At 42.4% G+C, this 21,636-nt stretch overlaps 1 protein-coding gene across 1 annotated transcript in view; it reads right to left on the reverse strand.

Moving 5' to 3' along the window:
- The window catches only part of XYLT1 (xylosyltransferase 1), a 176,962-nt gene that overhangs the window by 47,303 nt on the left and 108,023 nt on the right, over nt 1-21,636 (reverse strand). The window contains exons 3-4 of the mRNA XM_041462661.1: nt 15,336-15,508; nt 14,505-14,707 (exon numbers count right to left, since the gene is read on the reverse strand). Of these exons, the coding sequence (XP_041318595.1) occupies nt 14,505-14,707; nt 15,336-15,508 (376 nt within the window). The remainder of the gene's footprint in view (nt 1-14,504; nt 14,708-15,335; nt 15,509-21,636) is intronic.

Consider the following 21,636-nt stretch of genomic DNA (forward strand, 5'->3'; position numbering starts at 1 on the left):
GCAAATTACTCGATTTCCAATTATTTTGTAGCACAATTTCAACACAGCATTTTAAATCTCCAGGACCTTATCAAATACACCATATATTGGTGCAATCACTGTGTCTCTGATCTGGTGAAGCCCTGAACAGTAAGTGCTGAACTGTAGCACACTTGGAGCTCTCCCAAAATGATGCAACTTTCACACTGTATTGTCGTAAATTACTTCATGGGTCAGGGCCCACATGTCCATGTGTCCAGAAGCAGAATGTGCAGGATTACACACAAGGTCAAGAGCTGAGAGCTGTCCTTAAACTCATCTTCAATCTCATAGGGGCACAAGTACATTTATTAAGGAGACTTTTCCAGGGAGGCCAATGCAGTTATAACTCGGATTGTCCATCTCCACCACAGGTATGTCACCAACTCACCAATATTTAACTCACTGGTGTTTATGAAGCATTTTTACAGAATGCCTTCAGTCCCAGGAGTACCTTTGAATTGATCCTAGGAATTAATTTGTCTCTGACAATGACATTTTCTCAGCATCCTCGCTGCTGCAGTAAAAAGTAAATAAGAAAAACACTACTGTGTAATACCATTTCATATGCACTTCTTTTTCTCTGATTTTAAAGCCACTATAAGTTGCAAGTTACTATATTTTAGAGTAAAACTACAAAATACATTAAGGTAGTTTTCCTTTCATAAATCTAATTGTATGCAATTGCTAAGTCTAGATTATTTGTATGCTTAACAACAACAAATGCACTGAAAAATACTTGAATAACAAAAGCTTCTGAAGTACCTTCCAAATGTGCAACTGCGTAAGACCTGGTAGACATGAAAATAATCAAAGATAATTGGCTACGTGCAGGATGACTTATTCCCTACATAACCTGGTATTGATGCATGCAGCTCAGAGGTATTTTGCTAGAAAGGAAGGAAATGTTTCACTCTGATTTGTTAAACAATTTTCTATTTATTTTTCTATTTAAGTTTATGAATCATCAGCATATCACCACCATTATTTATTTTTTCATCTTGCTAGCCCAGAATTTGTGTACCTGACAGATAGCCTTTGCCAGAAAGGCCTATAAATGCCTATTTCAAATAAATATTTTTAAGCAAAGGCAGAGATGTGTGTCTAACTTAGATAAGGGCTAGAAAACTTGTTAAAGGTATATACTGTAGTAAAGCAAAATTCCTCTCCTACCACATTCACAAGAGATGTCAGTTTAGTTGAACTGCATGTATGAAAAAAATGCTCATTTTTATCAGTGCTGGCAAAAACTGCTTATCAAGCCTTGCTGGCATTCCCATTATTCAAAACTGGAAATTAAAATAATGCAAATTAGTGCAGAAAAAATACAGCAACATGGGGTTTAGACTCTTCAACTTACACTCTGATCTAAAATGCTTAGCATTCATAGAATCACATGATTACTCAGCATTATGTCAGCTCCAAACATAGAATCACAGAAATGCTTAATTTGAAAAAGACCTTTAAGATCATCGAATCCAGCACTGCCAAGCCCATCACTAAACCACATCCCCCAGTGCCACTCTCCCAAACTAAGGTGCCAGCCTTGAGTGAGCAGATTTCCTTTGGGCAGTGGTGCAGTCATGTTCACGAGAAGTTTCTGTTCAGGGGCTTGTGAAAGCTGTTTAAGAGAGAGAACTGCCACATCTGCCTCCTTCCCAAATAATGATACAATGCAGGAGAAGCAGCAGGGCAGGCATGGGCAGGTGAGCCTGCCCACACTGGGAAGAGCTCCTGGGAATCTTGTCACATGCAGGCAGAGGGGTTCACACAAAGCACAAGGAGGCCAATGCTCCCCTTAGTCACTTTAGCTGACCTTCCACTAATAGCTGCCACTGACAATTCAGTCAGCAACTTTCCAAGGTAGCTGTGCTCAGGATAAATGGAAAGAATTGTGATTTCCATGGCAAAAAAGCACCAGTTTGGTGGATGACACCAACAAGTCCAAATGCAAATGTTTTTAACCTTTTTCTATTTGGATGTGAGGACGGATTGGACGCAGAGTGCGGAGCTAATGAACATACACAATCTGCTGACAATTTGGCACAGAAAGGCTGTTTTAATAACACACTGTCAAAGGTCTATCACATTTTTCATTTCCATCAATAAGGAAGTTGAGTGTTGATGTAAATGATCATTTTGATAGACAGTGAGCAGGAAGCAGCCGTGCACCTGAAGAGGTTATCTACACACACTGCTATTTACATTGAGACACATCTAAAGAGGATTCATGCCCAGAATTTCTAAATTTATTGAAGTTATTTACTTAGTTTTAATCCTATAAGGAACAAAAACAATCTCTCTTTTCAGCATTTTTCTGTTTTAAAACTTTTATCACAATAAGGGCTTTCTCTCACTAGGAAAAAACCCCTATGGAGTGACAGAAACATTGGTAAATGCACTTTCTGCCCAAAGTGCATCTTTGAAGGTACATAAATTACCAAAGTTACTTAAAATATTTTTAGTACCGTCAATAGTGAGACAAGTTCCCTCTTGCAAGTCCTTTAATCTATGAAAAAAATACTTTTATTTCTATCCATTTTTCTACTGATAAAGCACTATGCAAAGGGCTTTATTCTGTTTTCATATCTGTAATGCTCCAGGATGAGTGCAGGGCACTCAGCTTATGCTTGTGTAAGCCAGAGCACAAACCCAAAACAAATTCCAGTCCCTGGAATAGGCTGTGGGAAATCATAACAAAGGTTTTGTGGTGTTTCCCAGTTTAGAGGCTGTGAAGACGTGTTGTTCCATGTGTGACAGCATGTTATAGATGAACATCAGCACTCTCCTGCTCTCACTCTGAGAGGTGCTCTGTCTTTCCCTGTCTTGTCTCATGGTAGGTAATTCCCTATAGGAAAACTTCCCAAGCAACCATTTCTTTCCATAAGGCCCATCCATTGTGTCAGAGTGGCAGCAAATGTAACTGCTGCCAATTACTACATGATTTCTAAAGCTGCTGAAAAATATTTGCCAAGATAACTTGCTTTTCACAAAGTTGCCTTTGCCTGTTATTATAATAACAAACCATTCCATTTCCAATCACTGCCTCAGTGCAGGGATCAGGATAGAGAACTGCCACATTTAACTGCCACAAACTCTTGATGGGCCATGGCCCTGTGAATGCCAGAATATCACTTGTGAGGATGCTGCACCACAAAGAGTTAAGACAGACAGGATTGTCCTGTCTCACAAAAACATCTGAGTTCACTTGATATCTGCTGGAAAGCGTCTGAAAAAAGAGAGTACTGAAATACTTGACTAACCAGCTGCTAATACCCAAGGATATTTAATTATTAAAAGTAAACATGATATAATTTTAGCTTTATAAAAGCACTGGGATTTTATTTAGTACAGAATGATGCTCACTGCTTTGTATTTTTCCAGTGTTTCTCTGCTGCTGCATATTCATGTAGAACCTCATCTGCCTACACGATACATCCCATTTTGATGAAAACAATAATCACTGATTAAATAAGCAAGTGGAGTGAGCTTCAGAAATGATCAAGTTCATTACTCAAATTAGTGAGACTTTGTACAAAACGAAAAAATCTAGATATTGGGCTGAATAGGAGCTTTTTGTTTGTTTATACCGTGTATATTTTACATTGCATGGCTTATATTCAGCAGTTTTTTCACCATCTCTAAAATTAAATTATCAAGAGTTTTGTGCAAAAAGAGAAATTAAAATTAAATATGAAGCATAGATTTAAAGAAACCATTCACTTCATCCAATTCACACATTCCCACGTGCATCTGAAATTTTATTTGTACAAGTCAATATGTAAAATGATTTGCTAATTGCTGAAAAATGGTTTGATAGTTGTTGAGCAATTAAAAATGCTCAGTTTCTTCCAAGAAAGTGGGAAGAAAGAATCCTCCTTCACTCTGCCTCTCATGGCAGAGCTCTGCCTGGTGGGGTCTGTCAGTCTGGGGGTACAGCCCTGCCACAGCAGAGACCCTCCAGGACCCCCAGGTGCCACCCGGGCCAGTTCCATGCCAGGGATGGATTTACTCAGCAGATCCAACTCGGATTTAAAGTTCATCATGTGAGCTGTGTGTTCCTCCATCAGCTGCAACAGCCTTGCAGCTTAAGAGTCATGAGAAATCTTTGCTTTTCTGAACGCAGGTGTTAGGGTGCCACTTACCCAACTTTAATGTTAAATTTTGGTGATTTCTCCGTTTTTGAAACATAACCTGCTCACTCTGACTGTGCTGATGGTGCTGACACCCCACCATCCCCCCACTGTCAGAGGGAATGTCAGAGGCTCTGACTGTGCTGATGGTGATTCATCCTGACACCCCACCATCCCCCCACTGTCACACCAGAGCCATTCCTAGCCTGCCCAGGATACCCCAGAGCCAGCAGGAGCCCACAGCCACCACGGACAGCTCGTGCAGGACTCTGGGAACACCTTCCCTGCACTCTCCCTGCTGAAGCCACTCTGCCCCAGCCCCTCTTTGCAGGGCCACCTCCAGCTCCAGCAGGGAAGGCAGGACAGACAGGATCCCAAATGGTCCAGCCCAGCATCCTCCCCAAAGCTCACAGACACTCCCTGCTGCCACACCCGGTGTTGTTCCATGTCAATAAAGAAGCAGAAACTGCTCACGCTAAGCTTGGGAGCAGCAGGGAGCTGAGACTACTCTCCTCTTGCTGGGAAAGGAAGCAGGAAAGCCCCTTCTAAAAGGGCTCAAGGTATAAAATTCAGCACTTCTGGGTCTTGCCACCTTTTGTTTAATTTGCAGTGTGATCCTGGACAAAAACTGGCCAGCTCTGTGTGACATTGCCCTGAGAGCAGGTGGTTCTTCTGATGCAGTGGGGAAGATGGACCTGGGTAAAGAAACATTTCCCCCCCATCTCATACTTTCTAAAAGTCCAGAGGGAACATACACTCATCCAGTGAGCAGCTGCAATCTCCTAACTGGAATTATCCCAAGGGGGGAGTGGTGGGACTCCACCAGCACAAGGTCCCTGTGGTGCTTTCTGTGCCAGGGATGAAGCCCAGGGCTCTTCACCTGCCCAGTGAGACCCCAGTGCTGAGGCACTTTCACAAACTCCTTCAAAAGTGAAGTGAATTATTACAAACCAGCCCCTCTCTGCAGCTCCTCCTGGGCCTGCCACTCCCTTTGATCCCTGAGCTGCTGAATCCACCTGTCGGAGTGCATCAACGCAAGGACCAGAAGGCAAAACAGGGAAAACGGGGTCAGGCTAATGGGATTTAACATTAATTCTGCACCAATCTGAAAAGATGGAATAACAGGGCCTGGGGGGTGAAAGGGATAATGAACTGAGAGTTGATGGAAAGAAACTTAATTGGTTTTAACAACAGAAGGTCACATTTTGTTACCTTTATTTGGGTTGAGCAATGATCTTATTTTGACAATTTGTGCCACCTGATATCTTGCCCTACTGTTGGTTGGGACTGTTCTGGAGTAAGCCAGTGAGGAATGCAGAGCTGGGATATGAGGCACAAACCCGTGGCAGAGAGGATGTTTGCAATGGGAATGTTCAGATCCAGTCCCTGATATAACTGGGGCTGCTGAGAAAACAGCTGGCAAGGTGGGAGGCTGATGTTCCTGCTCACTGCTGTGCTCAACGAGCTGCAACCAACAGAGTCTTATTCCATCAGAAGAGAACCAGGGCTTCACTTCAACTCAAGAAAAAGCTCTAGGAAAGGCACATGAACTTCAGTGATACAATCTGTCACCAGCGATCTCCTGGCACTACCAAGTGGACAGGCTGTGACACTGAGCCATTTCCTGGCTGCCTCTCCCCTCATCTCCTGCAATGGTTCACAAATGATTCTCCAGGCACTTTGTGACAATACCCAGCACAGGTATCTTGTGACACACCACACATACCGCTTTCCCACAGAGAAGAAAGATCAGGGGTTTTAGCCTTCAGCTGCAGCTCTACAGCTGCCACCTGTAACATGACTTGAGCCCCTTGGGAACAGCTCCAGTGCCCACACAATACCAGCTGCACAAAGGTTTAGCAATGACCCTCACAGAGCAAGCAGAGCCACGGTCCCTGCAGGCCCTTGCCATGGGAATCATCTGAAGCTGCCTTGCACCTGACTGGCACAGTGCATCCCATCATATGAATACAGTGATCTGAGCCACTGCCAAAACATCTGAGGCTGCCTCAATTAAAGCCATAAGGCGACAGAAATAACCAATTTGGATTTATAGACCTTTTAGTCTTCAGCTGTCCCAAGAATGCATTGTTGCAAGATTACCTGCTAGAAGTGACTTTGGGGCAGCAAACTTTTAAACCAAGATCAACTCTGCATTTGGAAAAGACTTGGCCCCAAACCAGCTCCTAATGTGGCAAAGAGTGCAATTATCCTGATGAAAGCTTAGGGATGCTTGTGCCTCCAGCTGGTTCATCAAGTAATGCTGAATGATGGATATAATTAAACTGCGTGCAGCAGAGTGGAATGTGCTACAATGAACCATTTAGGGCCTCATCCCCTCCCTTCAGCCTGGAGCTACAGATGGGCCATCACAAACAGTCAGTGGCATTCAGCACTGCTATTTATACAGGAGATTCAGAGGTATCCTACAAATGCTCTGTGCAGGTTGAGCAGAGAAGAAGTATTCCACTGTAGTAAGGTGCAATTGTAGAAGCCAGCTAGTCCCTAATTCTACCTTGGATTGTACAGCAAAATGCTGGTCTGGGGTTTCTGATTTCTGCACTGCCGGGTCAAAGCTCCCACAATTTCTCAAGATACAAAGTTTTGACCAGTTAGCATTAGTCAGGACTAGAAAGAAAGAACGAAAAAAAAAAAAAAAGCTTTGGAAAAAGAGACACATTCTGCAGCAGATCCCTGCAGATGAAGAACACCACACACAGAGGTGCCCAACTCTCTTGTGGGCCACCCAAGCTCTGCAGCACTGGACAGGCTCACAGATCCTGAATTTGGTCTATGGGGCTGCAAGAGCTGAACAATCTTCAAATACCATTCAACTCTTAGACTTTTAGCCCTATTTTCAAGAGAAAGAATTTATTCATCTCTCCCTCTCCTTCCTATTTCTGTATCACCATTAAAAGACTGAATCAGAACAACATTCTGGCTCACCCTTTAATGGCCTTTTGGTTCACAACTATTTAAGAGTGACTTGGGAAAGGTATAACAGCACGTGTTGTGTTATCTTCACTTTGAACTGCCACCAGATATTATTTTGCAGCTGTTTTATTGTAAGTGGCATCCTGAAATCTAAACAAAAGAGTGTCTTAATGGCAATTTCAGCAGATTTTTAATTTCCTGAGAGAATTCAGCGGGACCACGAAGGGAGAGCACATTTAAAATGCAATGCCTTTATAGGAACATTTCCCTCTTTCAAGCACTTTTAGCTTTTGGAATTTTTATAATGATTTCATTGAACTTTCTAAAAAAATGCAGCAAAACTCAAGGGAGTTGAAGAGACATTAAAGTTTCTGCTCACAAACCCCAGGTAAACACCACAAGGACTGTTCCTCTGCAGCTTCTGTTACCCACCTCAGACTTAATCCAAAGTAAAAGTCATTTGGAGCAAAACTGTGGGAGAGCACACAAGGGAGAAGGTCACACCTGGGATTTCCCTGGTGATCGACATCCCACTGCAGCTCAAACTCCACTGGAGCTTCTCGCCCAGGAATGCAGTGAGTAACTAAATACCAAGGGAAAGGCTTGCCAGGATGGGGCAGCTAGTGGGGAATTTCTCTAATCATGGCTTTAAAGTACAAAAGCCATTCTGCACAAAGGACTCTTTTCTTGGCTTGGTCACCCCACACTATTTGTCCACAAAGACAAGTTGTAAGTGAAAACCAGGTTTTGTAAATATCCCTGGAGCTGTGAAGGAGAAATACTGAGCTGGCCAGATCCCTCATGCTGCTCATTACCTTCCTCTGCCCCAACATATTAGTTACCCTCACAAAAATACTATTCCAGGCATTACTGGAGCATCCTGATGACAAAAGATGGAACTTTAGTGCACATTATCAACACTGGTGCTGTTACTGTTTATAGATAAGGCTGAATGGCTAACGAACCCAGGCAGACTCACATTTAACTCTTTTTAGGAAACAGACTTTTTTCTCAGTCATAAATAAGTAAAAAATAAATTACATCCAGAAAGCAAATGGCAAACAGATGAAAACCCTTTGGCTCTCTGCTTGAGGACCTCCCTGTGAGCAGCCCCAGAGCCAAGCCAGAAGAGAAGGGGCCCCCAGCCAGGCAGCCCAACAGGGCTCAGTGCCCATCAGACTGCAAGTCTGGCATCTGGGGCTCTCCTCTGCCAGGCAGATCCCCTGGGGGCCAGACACCAGCTCAGATGCTTCAGTTCTCATGGGAAGAGAGGAAGGGCTCCATGTTCAGCACTGTAATCAACAGTGTCAATGCTGCCAAGTACAAGAGCACTTTGAGTAAAAATCCTATTCTAAAACTGTGCCTTACTGATGCATCTTTAATCTTCAGGCAGAGTAAAGATGCCTGGATAGCCAATTCCAGTTTGAGGTGCATTTATTTCTGTTGCCAGTTTCAGGCTATGGAGCACATCTCAGAACTACTGAATACCCAGAGGAGTAACTATGAGCTGCAGATGTCAGTCCCCAAAGCAAAAGCTGCTTTATATCCTTAAATCCAGGAGGGGAAGGCAGAAGGAATAACCTCAGCTGCTGTGGCTGCACAGAGAAAGGGTGGGCCTTCCATCACTAACATTCACCACCTTGAAGAAAACATTATGCTAACATCAGAGGTAAATAAAATTTTTGAGCCACAATAATTTCCACATTTTACTCCACCCATTTGTGACCATGCACAAAGCCACTGCTTTCCCAAGCATTGATAACTTAACAGTAAAAAAGAGAGGTAGAACAGCAAATCAAAAAGATAACTTTCAAAATATATATAAATCTCAAGCAAATGTGCTGGCAAAGTGAGGAAAGAAGAGAATAAAAGGTTATTTGAGGGATTAAAGAAAGAAGCAAATCTGAAATTCTCAGAGAATGCAGATTCAAGAAAAACACTGATAAACTTCCTTTTGGACAGGAAAAAAGATTCCCTATGAAGCATTAAGAGTGGATTGACATCTGGCTTGCCAGATAACAATATTCTGAGCAAACAAAGCCACATACAATGTCAGTGACAGCCCTGAGATAAAAACCTCAGGTGCTGACATCTTAACAGATGTTGTAGTGCCAGAGCTACCTGTGGTGCACTCCCCCCTCGAAGCAGGGAGACGATTGAGCACTGCTTCAGCCCAGGATAACATTCCAAAGGGCACTTTAAAGAACACTGAACTGTTTGCCTAGTGCCTGGTACATTATTCTAGTGGCAAGGCCTGCTTTTCAGATCAGCACTGCAACACTTCATGTGGGGTGTAAGGTCAAACTCAGCCCTGGAAAGTCAGTATCCTTTATCCAGGCTTTCATGTCTAGCACCAATTTATGTAGTGCCAGGAAGGAGAGATCTCTAGAGGACAGCTCTGAAGTCTGAATCTCAGTGAGACACAGAATTGTTAAATTAAGTCCAGTCAAATTGATGAAAAGTGAGATGGAGAGAAAGTGGAACTGCCTTCTGAGCCAATGGCTTTGCCTTATTTGCCATTACACAGCTCTCATCAGCCCTGCTGGCTCTGGGATTTCTAAGCTCACAGCCAACAACAGGGCACAACTGGGTCTCAGACATTTCTCCCAGAGCTAGAGTGCTGTATGTGAAAGCTAAATGCTTTATTTTGGTTCTAAGAGGAGATTTTCCTGTATTTCCAATATTGCATTTCAAGCCTGCACATTGCAAAAGCTGAGATGTTTTGCAAGAGCAGCTGGGTAGCTCCAGTCTGGTGTACCCAACTCTAGGCAAACTGTGTTCTCTTTTCTTCTCCCTGTCACCTGCTCCAAAAGTTGTGTCATTTGGTCACAGGTGAAACTGGGGCAGGTCATGGTGAACTTGACAGAACAGAAATCATCCCTGATGTAGTTTCTATAGAATGGTAGTCACCCATGCTTTGCAGGGGATGAAACTGAGCCAGTGGCAGAAACAAGGACATGATCTCTTAGGTAGTTCTAGCACCTGAAAAATAACTTGAAAAAGTGCTAAAGCATTTCTCCCAAAGGTTGAACTTCTTCCTAAAATCTGTTGATTGTAATTATTTTCACCTATCACAAGAAGAAAACCTGAAGACCTCTTCCCTGCACTCACACCTTTTCACTCTTGGCAAATATTCTCAGGCCCAGGGACCTCATTTAGAAGTCATCACTTTGGTTTTTTATCAACCAGTGTTACCTTGTCCAACAGAAGGCAATACAATGAAGCAACTGCAGGTCAGTCAATAGTTATTTGCTAGCTCAGTTTTTTAATTTCTGTGTGTTATTCTGGTTGGCAAAGAAAATCTTCATATTGGCACCTGTTTAAAGGACCAGGGCCAGTCAGATCATCCCAATTACTCCCTGCATTGTGTAGTACCTCAGGGGCTGTTTTTATTATGATACACCTTCCATTCAAGTGCCAGACCCCAACTTCCACTGAACGTGTCTCATTTAACTGAGGCTTCCCAACACAGGTTTTTATGGGAAGTAGGGCTGCACAACTTCATCCTAAAATAATGCCAAGCAGCAAAACACAAGTAGTTTCACTGGGTTTTATTTAAGTTCTTTTTTGTTATACCTGATTGCCCATAATGGAAAATGTAGTTGTATCTGTATTCCTGACTCCATCAATAAGACACTTTATTTTCTTACTACTCTGAAGCACTGCCCAAGCTTCTGCTAATAATTTTGCTTGACCTTTATTAAAGACCAAGCATTAGCTGGCAATTAGATTTGGTGATCCCTTTGGTGATTGAGGCTCAGTGGTTTACTGTGAATTATAAATAGTTCAAATGTTTCATTATATTTATTCTTTATACAAGCTCTGTGGCCAGGTAAGCACTGACACGATATTCACTGTTAAATGATCTCATTAAGCTTCTTAATTTAAGTGGTGCAACACTTCACCTGCCACATTATCCAAGGACTCCTGCAATGCACATTAAACATTCAGCATGAATAGATGCTCTACCATAGTTCACCTTGTTGGGAGTGAAATTTCAGTCCCTGAACATAAGGTTGACTACTTTATGCTGTTTGTCAGAGACAATAAATAATGCAAATAGATAGTCATGTAAAGTAAGAGGTTGAAGACATCAATAGCTTTCCCATAAGGTTTTGAAAGAGGCTGTCAAAAGAAAAGACTTTAAATTATGAAAAAATACCACTAAAATGAAAAAAAAGTTAAGGAAAAGGAAGGAGGTGCTGTTTTCTTTTATTTCTTTGTGAATGCAATGACTGTGAGAGATGATTTCTTGAGAACCCCGCAAATCTGTTTATAATTATTCACGAGCCCAGAGCAAAAGGAGGGACAGTCACACAACCTCCCATCTGTGAGTTGCTTGTGAAGGTTTGTTTTTGGCCATTTCACCTCTCCTTTTCCTGCTGAGAATCTTTGACAGAGCTGAATGAATTCAATGTTGGATAATGCACCACATCTTTTCACTTAGGCCAACAAATGACATATTGCCTCTTGATTAAAGGGAAACACTTTTGTTGTGTTAAAGGAAGCACCTTTATGTCCAGACTGTTTGCCAGTGGTTTGTACTCAGTAAGAAGGAGAAGCACATGGGTTAGAATCTCCTCTGTGCTAGTGCTAGACTCCACAAACAAAACATTCAGGCATGAGGAGGAATAATAAGGGTATCTGGATTTTCCTGCCATACATATGTTTTATTTTACACATTTTTAATTGTTTCCCTCACAAAATGAATAGTTCTAATATTTTCCCCCCATGCCTTTATATTTTATGATGCTGAACATCTGCTTCTGGACATCTCTTCTGAAGGATGAAAGGCTCCTGGCAATTCTGCTGTAGTCTGTGAGCAGACCAGACTGCTCCCTGGACAGATTTAGGCTTCATCATATTGTATTAACCCCACATATTGAGTATGGCTTTTTTGACTTAGAAGGCTGGATTAGCTTTTATTATCAGAAGAGAAGTAGTAAAGGTTTCAGTATTACAGATGGAATGGCAGATGGGAAGCAAAAGCTTAATATGAAGCAGCTCTGGATAAAAACTATTAATCCACAAAATTCATATGTTCTTATGCAGGGAAACCTAGCAAAACCCACTGCAGTATGGCTAAACAGAGAGAAGTATAAAGTGCCCCTAGCCCATTATCTGACAAATCATGGCATGGGGTCTGAAAGAAAAAAAAGAATCCCCCAAACACCCTATTTAGTATTTCCTGGAAAAACAATCAGTTCTCTCTGGGTTATGCAGGGAGGTAATGCCTTCCTAAAGGTTATAAATAATAATAATTTATAGCACCTCCACCATGAAAATTAAATGGTCTCATATATATATATTTGATGAGACAAGACTTTCACGGTTTATAGCTGTAATATTCCATATAAAAAGAAATACTTAACGTTACTTGTAAGTCACTGTCAGTGAAGATGAAGCACTAAAAAGGTTTGTTATTTTTTGTTGGAGCGCATCATGGGATGAAGAGGAAGCATGTTCCCTTCAGTTCGGGTAACAGAGTGCTTTGGCAGGAAGGGAAGTGAGCACTTCAGAGCCTGCCTGGGTGCCGAGAGCCACTGAGAGCCACCAAGAGGCCACCAGAGCTCTGAGAGCGGCTGCAAGGGGCAAGCACGACCTTCCAGAGCTCCCCATCTGAAGAAACAGTGCCTGGCATTTCTCCAGCAGAGGTGGAATGACTGAGACAGCATGGCACCATCACACAGACTCCGTTAACACTGGACCAACTGCAGTCTGCCCCACAAAGCCAGTGGTTGTTGGTGGCCATGTCTGCAAGCCACCGACCCCATCTGGCCCTGTGGTTTGATTTGCTCCACAGGGAGCTAGGAACAGTTCAGACTGCCCCAGGTCATGGCCTCAGCATTGCATGGTGCTTAGGGTGGGCTCAACAGGATTGAGGATAACACCTGCTGGCACTAGTGTACGACCATACCAGATCTTCAGCAAATCCTACCATTTATCCTGTTTAATTTACAATGCCATCACCTGCTTATTCCTTCATGGTCCTGCATTAGTCCACTGTTTAGCATCAATACAGTATTCCTCACCAGGAAAATGAATAATCAGATATAACAAGTTCACTTTTCCTAAACTCAAGACATATACAGGAAACTACATACTCTCCCCTTATGAGCAAGGTTGATATGTCAAAACTGTTAGTTCTCTTCCTGTTGCACATCAAAAGTGTTTAAATAGTATGATTTCTTAATTCAAGTCCCCATGTTGTAATATCAAGGCAGTCCCAGTAACTCTTGTGCTCTAATCTTTCTCCCCAAAATGTGTTGCATTTCACTAAGAGTGCTTAGAAATGGGCATCAGCAATAAAGCCTTTTGTCAGTCCTCACAAAATCCTTCCTAAGGCATAGGCTCAGGGGTTTTGCTATTGTTCACTTCAGTGGTGATTTCTGTCCAAGGAGTACCTTCAGGAAGGGATTCAAGCTTCGAGAGAGATCTTGGAGAAACCTCACCAGTGGAAGCATATTTCTTTTCCAGGAGTATTAAAACCATGTTGTATCATCCCTCATGAGAAAATTGCCCAAGAAAGTCACTTCCCCTTTCATTGGTTCATTTCAGCATAGAGGGAAACAGAAGCCACAAGAATTTTGTGTTTCCTTCTTTTTAATAACTCTTACAACCTGAACCTAAAAACAGTTTCAAGACACTTGGGGGTTTTTTGGGTGGCTTTGTTGTTGTTGTTGTTGCTGTTGGGGTTTTTTTGGGATTTTTTGTTTGGGTTGGGTTTTTTAACAGATGATCTACTTTTGCACAATATAGCAAACTTACTGAATGCAGCTCTGAGGCCTGAGTGATGTAAATCCAGAAAGAATATAATTTCATTTAAAATCACAAGACTTATCCTGTGATGGTGTGTGAAATTCTTAGCCTGATGCCATCTGAATGAGGATATTCAGGCAACGGTCGGTGCTGAAGATATAACTGACTCCTAGCAACTTATTTGTCACTTCTACAGCCATTATCCTCCACAGAAAAAGTACTAAAAGAAGGGAGAGGAGTACCTGAATCTATACTCATACCTTCAACCCTTGCTGAGACATCAAATCACACTGTTAATCAGAGCCCTGGGAGGGAGGAATCTCTCCATGCCTGGGTTTAATTTGCTGAGCTCCAGCACTTCTGGCTACTTTTGTCATCCTCTCTTGCAGGTACCCTTTTGCTGGAAATAATGACTAACTGGAGCAGCCTCTCAGTGAAGTTCCCCCCCAGGCAAATGGAAGACACACAGGGTACAGGCAGCTGGTTGAATACTTGGCTAAATTGTGGCTGTCAGACACCAGCTCACCAACAGGAGTTTTCTGCTGTAAAACAAAAGAAACTGCTCCTCTGCTTCTTGCAGCACAGCACAGACACATCATTGCTTATCTCCATGCCTCCTTTAGGAACAAAACATGTACATTCTTAAAATACTCACTGTACCTGATTGGGTAGTCGGCAGCACTGAGGTTAATGAAGAAATCCCAGGGCCAGTCACTCATCTCCATTAAGTCCTTCATGGTCTGCAGGTAGGTGGTCAGAAGACTTGCTCCTCCCCAGATAGTGGCCATTCTCCAGGAGGTGGCTCTCACATTTGGGTACTGGCTGGCAAACTGCAGCACTTGCCGATGCAAGTAATTGGATCGCTTTACAGGAGAAAAGAGTAATACATTCAAGTTATTCTGTCCAAAATTGTCTCTCCCTGCATTCACTAAGGGCCTACCCTACTTCTTGACTCACTGAGTGCTGCCATTGCTTTGCCCTCACTTACTGTGGCACACAATCTTCTTTTGCTAAATGTGCAGAGAACCCTGGTTAATATTTTTTCTTACAACTACAGTAATCACTCAGGAGTGTGATTAGCTTTATTCACCTTTGTCATCATAGAGCCCAAAGGGTTTTTGTAAAGGAGGTGACTGCCACCATCTCCCTTTCACAGTGTGTCACTTGCCCAAGGCACCTCAGGTCAGCTCTCCATCCAGTGGGCCACCACCTCACTCTGCATCAACTTATCAGTTACTGCTAACTAAATGTACAACAGACAGACAAGGGGAGACAGAGAAGGAGAAATGAAGGCTGTTACATAACTAAGATAACAAGAAAGAAAATTTAAGGGGAAAAAAAAAAAAAGAGGCTCCAAACATTCCTCAGATGGGAAGACAAAAAGTGACATGCACTTTATGCAGCAGAGGTAAAGGGAAGATGAAGAAGATGGCAAGGATGGGTAGACTGACAGATGGTGAGACAGGCAATTTATAACCAGTGATATATTACCTTGTCAACATGAATGTAATAAAAATGGTCTTTATGGTAAATAGCCTTAAACATGCGCTGGAGCTGCCGGGAAGCTCTGCCATGAACAACCAAGACAAATGCGATCCTGACTGGGTTGGCTGGCATGTATTCTACGGAGTCCTCATCCCACTGAACATTGTTGTTGGCTTTTCCTGTTCAAAAACAAAACACAGGACATCTCTGAGTGTATCCACAGGGCAGGGGTGCAGAGAGCAGTACACATTCCACCTCGGCTCCTTCTTCAAAGGCCCTTTGTAGGGCAGGGTGAGAACTCCCGAGGCGTGCCAGCCTGTGTCCCATCCCGTTTGTACCCCTCTCCTTTGTCCCCACATGGTGCCACCACCCTTGGGCAGCAGCCCATGCCCATGGGCCTCATCCTGAACAAGGCTGCACAAGCACAGACAAGTACCCAGATGTTTATGAGTTGTATCAAGCTCCACCTGAGTACAGACATCTGAACCTTCAAAGGAATCATCTCCAAGTTTGTGACTAGTGTCCAAAGTACTCAAACACTGATAAAGCTGATGTTCCCCCAGAAGGAAAGCCCGTTGAGCAAAGCTGCTTGTTCCCATGATCAGCACAGCTCTGCTGAGAAGCTGGTGGAACTCTGCTACTGAACAGCTGCTGAGGATTATTGACAGGTAGCATTTATTGGTAACAGCAGATGTGCCCTGGAACATTTAAATGCAACCTGCAAGTCTTCACTTTTTCATGGAGGAGTGGGGCTCCTCCAGTACAACTGAAAATACCTGTTCATTTCTATTTTAACAGAGTAATTTCTGGTTTTCCTTTTCTAAAGCAAACACCACAGTGTGAGGTTCAGTGCTGATAAACTGAAGAGCTGGAGGGACATTTCTAATAAGAAATTTAAAGTGCTTTGGTTTTGGTTTGTGTACCCACTCTGCAATTCAAAAACCAGAACACAATGTAAGAAAAACATAATTTTATCCAAAACACGACATTCATTCTTCAATGAAACAACACCATTCTTCAGTGCTCTGACCTTATAAGGACCTTTCTCAACAAAAATAATTTAGAAAGAACCTGAAATTTTGAATACTAGCAGACAAAGCACGAAAGTCCCTCCAAGCTGAAAATCTTCCTCCTGCCCAAATTTTCCACTTGCAGATTTTAACTTCATTATTTTTTAAATTAAAGGAATAGTGTTGTCTTAAAAGATACTTGATGTGTGTCCCCCCTGCCAGAGGTACAATATTCAAATTTCTAAGATCTGAGCTGTTACCAGTTTCTGCACTTAGTGCCTTTTGTGATGTTCCTTTCTCCTCCCACCTCCTCATCCCCCACCACCTCAAGGCTCCTTCTGCAGATAGTGGAGACATTTGCTGCAGGTTGTAGGACAAATTTGAGGCTGTTCCTGGGCTCAGTTATCAGACAGCCTGAGTGCAGCTACAAAGCCCACTGCACCTTCCAAAACATCTCCTACAGTTATTAAAAACACATGCTCATGTCTGTTTGATTTGATATAAGGAACATGAAAGGAGAGATTTGCCAAGAGTGAAGTGAGATTAAGAGAGAGGGAAAGACACTTTTCCCCAGGTTTTTGAAACTGGATACATATGTTGGAAAAAGTAAACAATACCAAAAGCTTTCTTTTTTTTCCAAATGTAATAATTACAAAATAAAGGCTGGACATAGAAAAAAGACCTTTGCCTAATCCTTCTTGGGCATCTCCTCCTTGTTCAAGGCAGTAGTATAAACTTGGAAAAAACAGACCAACTGAATGTTTGCAGAGCACTGTTTAGGTGATCAAACAATTTGATGCCCTTGATTGTACTGAAATGCCCTTGGGTATCTGAAACACTCCTTTTAGACAGCCACAAGTTAGAGGTCCTGCTGCAATGGGAGCAGCACATCCCAGAAGGGAATGGTTTCAACATCTCCCACAACTCTCCCTTCAAGCTTCTCCTCAGCAGAACTTCTCTAACACACTTCTCTAAGCCAGAGTCTGTTTTTCCCAGGAAAGCTGTACATGTCAGAGGTGTCCCCTGTGCCTGGAACGGGGCTCTTTGCTGACTGTGTCAAGGCAAAGGCAGTGGTGCCACTATCCAGGAGCACACGCAGATCCCAACAGCACAGAGCCCACACAGGCTCCCTGCCCCATGGAGCACGCCCTCCCTGTCCACAGCCCCTCAAGGATCATCTCTTTGCAGTAGTGCTGCTCATAAATTAATGCAACTTTATTGCCCCCTGTTATATTCAGACCAGATATTAGGAAATTTCGAGCTCCGTAAGTAATTCTTAACTTTACACAGGACACAATTTAAATGGTATTTCTTTAAAAAACCCTCCACCAATGGTTCACTAGGACTCAGAGGAATATTAGAACATTAGAAAGAAAGCTTAAATTTAATTTATTTTATAATTTGCAGTTTGTTTATTATGACCATTAGCCTATGCCCAGTTCTCCTGTTTTCTCCTGTGCAGCTGATGAGCTTTGCCATGCACATGCTCAGCGTTTCTGTAGAGTGACAGGGACAAAAAGGGACTGTGAGAGAAAGAAAATGTGCTTGCAAAGAGAACTGACAGGGGAATGAAGGGCAATTGCAATTGCAAAAACAAGCCATTTTTCTTTTAAACTGTTTTCATTTCAAGCTGATGGTGTCCCATCAATGAACTCAAATATTTTTAGTGGTTTTCATTACATTTTTGGATACCTCTCTTTCAAAATCAGTGATTTTCTGCAATGATATTCAGAAGGTGAGGGGAATTTAAAATAGTCATATTGTGGGCCTTTTATTTTAATCTAACTTGCTGTCAATACCCACACTATCATTTATCTAGCAATTACTGAGAACAAAATCCTCTCAAATTTTCACCTGAAATGCCACCTCACTGCATCAGTTTTCTCTAATGAATTCCTGCAGTGACTTATTTTGTTCTCTTCTGCTTTCCTTCTCTAACCTTTTTTTTTTTTCCTCATATGTTAGTTTCCTCCTTTCTCTTTTAGGTTTAGGATTTTTATACTTGCGTTTACCACCTGCATGCTATTATGGCTTTTTAAAAATAATCCTATTTGTGGCTGCCTGGAGTTTCACAAAGGAAGAATGATACATTTTTTCCATCTGTCAGACTATCTGCTACTTTGCTCTATACTGTCACTTCCCTGGTTTAACTCATGGCTGCTTAGCACCCTCTATTTTGCAGACTACTTCACCAATAAAGAACCAGCCTGGTTTGTGAAGAAGATGAAATTGGCAGGAAACATTGAGTTGAGGATCTGCTTACTAAAAAATACAGTAGGACTTCAGATCTGTATGAGCAACGCCAAGACCTGAATAGCTCCAGCCACTTCATTTCTATAAACTCATGCAGACCAAAGCCTAGCTCATCATGTCAGTGCCTACATATTAATGAGCTGCCTCAGGTAGGAGCTCATCCTCTTCAGGCTGTTGTACAGGATACATAGAAAATGCATCAGATGACTTCACTTAACATCCTACCATTCACTAGTGATAAAAATCTAAAAGGATTTCAAGGAAGCACTTGGATTTGACAGCTACTTCAGTACATCACTACACTGCATTCTCCCCATGCACTAAAGCTCAACCTCGGTGCTGATTCCAGCTCCACCCTCAGTCACTTCAGTCCTGCAAAAAGCAGCTGCCAAGATCACCTTCTTCTCCCCCAGCAGCTACATGAATCCATGGACAGCTTCTTTCCTCTGCAGCACTCCCTATTCCCAGCCTTCACTACACTTGTCACCTCTCAACATTCCACCATCTGCCTTTCAAGAAAAATGAGTCAAGCCAACACAAGAGAATTCCCGTCTCCTCCTGCACAGGTCACTTGGGGCAGTCTCAGTGGGACTGGAGGTGCACTCTACCTCACCTAGAAAGCTTCTCAGAGTGTGGATATTGCCAGTTGAATGAAGTTTCCTGCATGTTTAGGGAATTCCCTTTTTCTATGATAATTTACGCAGACCAGTGTTTTACAAACCTTAATAAAAAGCCCATAATGTCAATAGAAAGTAAAACAAAAACCATCAGTGCTTTATAAACCATAATAAACCCCCCACAATGTTAATACAAAGTAAAACAAAACCCATGAAGAATGTGATTGTTACAGTTCCATATTGGGAGCACAGCTCTACCCTCACAATTGCTTTGCACATATGAGTCAGTGGGGAGAGTGAAAGGAACATCCTCTTTATGGCCTCTTGGCACAGGCAAAACAGCCCTGGCCTTGAAGCAGGACTTGCCTTAAGGTTTCCCAAAGTTTGCTGTTTCATTACACAATGGGAACAGGGGATAGAAGAGAAACTTCTCACATTGCCTTGCTCCAGAGAAACCTCAGCAGAAGGGGAAGTGCACACCCAAGCTCATCTTCCAGCCCTTGTATCAAAGAGCATTTACTGGGCTGCCTCCACTGAAAACAAAGCCACAGCATTTTGCTCTTTCACCAGATGTCTTTCACAAACTTACTGAGAAAAGTAAAACCTTCCCTTTTGTTTCCTGCTCAAAGCCTGACAGGCCTGACATCAATGTGTTAGCAGGAAAACCTGTACCTGTTTTTGAAGATAGCAGGAGAATCTCAGCTCTAGTGCAATTTTAGCTTGTATTTTCTATGCCCAGAGAAATCAATACTCATAATTAAGAGCTTAATCTTCAACTGTTGCAGTATTACTGAATACCAGAATAATGAAGACAGTGCAATCATTTTCACATTTGTTGTGATGCCACATTATGCTCAATCATCCTCCAATATAACTCAGAGCCAGCCTGCTGATCTCTTACCTCTACTGTTAATTAATGGGATCACACTTCCCCAGCAGCACAAAGCAATCTTTCAATCTATTTTGTGAGCCATCTTATGTTTTGTAAATCAATCCATCCTTCTGTTCTCAGTTTGGTATTGTCCTGGCTGTCCAACAGATTTCCTCTGCACAGAGATGCCTGGATGCTGCTGACTCCATCTGAGCACAGCTCTGTGTGTACCCTGTGCCTTGGTCCATGAATCAATGGACAGAGGACATTAGTAGAGTTATTGCTGTGTAGCTCAGCAGAGTATTTGCTGCTCTTACATCCATAAATGCAATCAGGAGCCCTGTCATTATAGCAGGAGTATGAGCCATAATCACTCCAAAGAGGCGGAGCTCTGTAGTCCCTACTTGAACTCCTAGGAGCAGCTCCATTCCCTTCAGTGGCACCATTTCTGCAACAGCCAGCTGAGTGGTAGGTGCTGAACTCAGATTTCCACTATAAACTCCTCTTCAACTGCTCACAACTCAACAACACAGCAGGTTGAAAATTTCCAGGCTTGGCTTTCATCTAAAAACGTTTTGCGTTTTGATTAGAGCACAAACAGGTTTGCCTTGTTCAAATGGTGGTAAGACCAAAAATAAATAAATAAATACAACGTTTTCATTTAGGACACAAAAATTTTGTATCAGACCTAGTAACAGAAGTAGTTGGAGGGTTATATAAAAACCACCAAAAATGTCACTGAGCAATTTACCAGTGAGCCAGGAGCTGATGAGAAGTCTTTGTCTGAGGGTTTGATAACAGCAGCATTGCCCTGGGCTGAGCCAGAACTCCTGCTGGAGCCAAGCCTCAGTGGTCCATCACAGCAAGTGCATCTCATGCCATCAGGCTCAAGAGGAGAATGCCAGAACCTAGAAAACTTCCTTTAGCAACATTGGTCCCAACTTTGGGATGCCAATTTTCACTTCCAGGCTAAGAAATTATTCATTTGTTTCCATGGTGGTCCTTGTGGAAATCTTCAGTGAAAGAAAAGATTGCAGGTGAGCACTGATTACATATATATATATATATATATATAATATAAAATTATTACAATTATGTATATGTAAAATGCCCACTGGCCTCTGGTCTGCTCACTGTGCAGAAAACTCCTCTGGTAAATAAAATCTCTACCATAAAGTGGAATGAGCACCTTGTGTGCCCATTGAGCCCAGCACATCCACTGCCCAGGCCAGTGAGGGGCTCTAGCAAAGCAAACCAATCTCCTGAAGAAGAAAATTATCATGACTGGTCATAGGTGTGGCTTTTCCTTGTGGGTTTTAAAAAGTAGGAGAGGTGAAATCAGTTGAGATGATCTCCTGCACAACTGTCCCCAGGCATGAGGATTAGAGAGAGATGGTTATAACTTACAGAGTGAAGTGTTGCTAGTTATGTTCTGTAGATTTCCTTAAAACTGCTGTTACCTGTACTTTTTATCTCTGAGCTAGCATTGAGCACTTTGGAAAAAAATTCAGAAATCACGCTGCTATTGAGGAGTGGATATTCAATTTTTTTGCAGA

This window comes from Pyrgilauda ruficollis, unplaced genomic scaffold (genome assembly GCF_017590135.1).
Source record: "Pyrgilauda ruficollis isolate IOZ18807 unplaced genomic scaffold, ASM1759013v1 scaffold16, whole genome shotgun sequence".
Taxonomy (NCBI): Eukaryota; Metazoa; Chordata; class Aves; order Passeriformes; family Passeridae; genus Pyrgilauda; species Pyrgilauda ruficollis.